The sequence below is a fragment of the Geospiza fortis genome, unplaced genomic scaffold, assembly GCF_000277835.1.
Source record: "Geospiza fortis unplaced genomic scaffold, GeoFor_1.0 scaffold2461, whole genome shotgun sequence".
Lineage (NCBI taxonomy): Eukaryota > Metazoa > Chordata > Aves > Passeriformes > Thraupidae > Geospiza > Geospiza fortis.
This window is the reverse complement of record NW_005055143.1, coordinates 19,652-20,804: the sequence shown is the minus strand read 5'-3', so window position 1 is coordinate 20,804 and position 1,153 is coordinate 19,652. Positions and strand designations below refer to the sequence as shown.

Below are 1,153 nucleotides of genomic sequence, written 5' to 3'. Positions count from 1 at the left end.
CCCCAGGGACCTGGCGGTGTCGCGGCCGCTGCGGGTGGAGCTGCCGCGCTCCATGGCCGAGGTGGTGACGAACTGGAACCTGCCCATGTCCCGCTGGCTGCACACCTGTGAGCGCCGGGGCACTGGGATCAAACTGGGGCTGCCTTGGGGACACTGGGAGGGGCACTGGGTGGCACCGGGGGGCCCTGGGGCCTGTGTTGGTGTACCTGGTGTCACTGGTGTTACTGGTGTCACTGGTGTCCCACATTGGTGTCACTGGTGTTACTGGTGTCACTGGTGTCCCACATTGGTGTCACTGGTGTTACTGGTGTCACTGGTGTCCCACATTGGTGTCACTGGTGTTACTGGTGTCACTGGTGTCCCACATTGGTGTCACTGGTGTTACTGGTGTCACTGGTGTCCCACATTGGTGTCACTGGTGTTACTGGTGTCACTGGTGTCCCACATTGGTGTCACTGGTGTTACTGGTGTCACTGGTGTCCCACATTGGTGTCACTGGTGTTACTGGTGTCACTGGTGTCCCACATTGGTGTCACTGGTGTTACTGGTGTCACTGGTGTCCCACATTGGTGTCACTGGTGTTACTGGTGTCACTGGTGTCCCACATTGGTGTCACTGGTGTTACTGGTGTCACTGGTGTCCCACATTGGTGTCACTGGTGTTACTGGTGTCACTGGTGTCCCACATTGGTGTCACTGGTGTTACTGGTGTCACCGGTGTGCCATACTGGTGTCCCTGGTGTCCCCGGTGTCCCCGCAGACGTGTTCCAGACCGCTCGCTGCCTGGGCACCTTCGCCGCCGTGCTGGGCACCTACGCGGCCAGCGCCCTGCTGCACGTGAGACACCCCAAAAACACCCAAAACCACCCCAAAATACCCTAGAAACCACCCCAAAACCACCCCAGGGCCCTGCTGCATGTGAGACACCCCAAAACCACCCAAACCCACCCCAAAATACCCTAAAAACATCCCCAGAAACACCCTGAACAACCCTAGCACTCTGCTGCACCTGAGGGACCAAAAACACCCCAAAATTCCCCAAAAGCACCCCCAGAATACCCCAAAAGCACCCCCAGAATACCCTAAAACCACCCCAGCACTCTGCTGCAGGTGAGGGACCAAAAACACCCCAAAATTCCCCAAAAGCACCCCCA

General features: G+C 58.0%; 1 protein-coding gene across 1 annotated transcript in view; it reads left to right on the top strand.

Moving 5' to 3' along the window:
• Positions 1–4: 4 nt before the first annotated feature.
• Positions 5–1,153, top strand: part of PORCN (porcupine O-acyltransferase) — a gene marked incomplete at its 5' end in the record, with an annotated part of 5,822 nt that continues 4,673 nt past the window's right edge. The window contains 2 exons of the mRNA XM_031065734.1: positions 5–107; positions 760–861. Coding sequence (XP_030921594.1) covers positions 5–107; positions 760–861 — 205 coding nt within the window. The remainder of the gene's footprint in view (positions 108–759; positions 862–1,153) is intronic.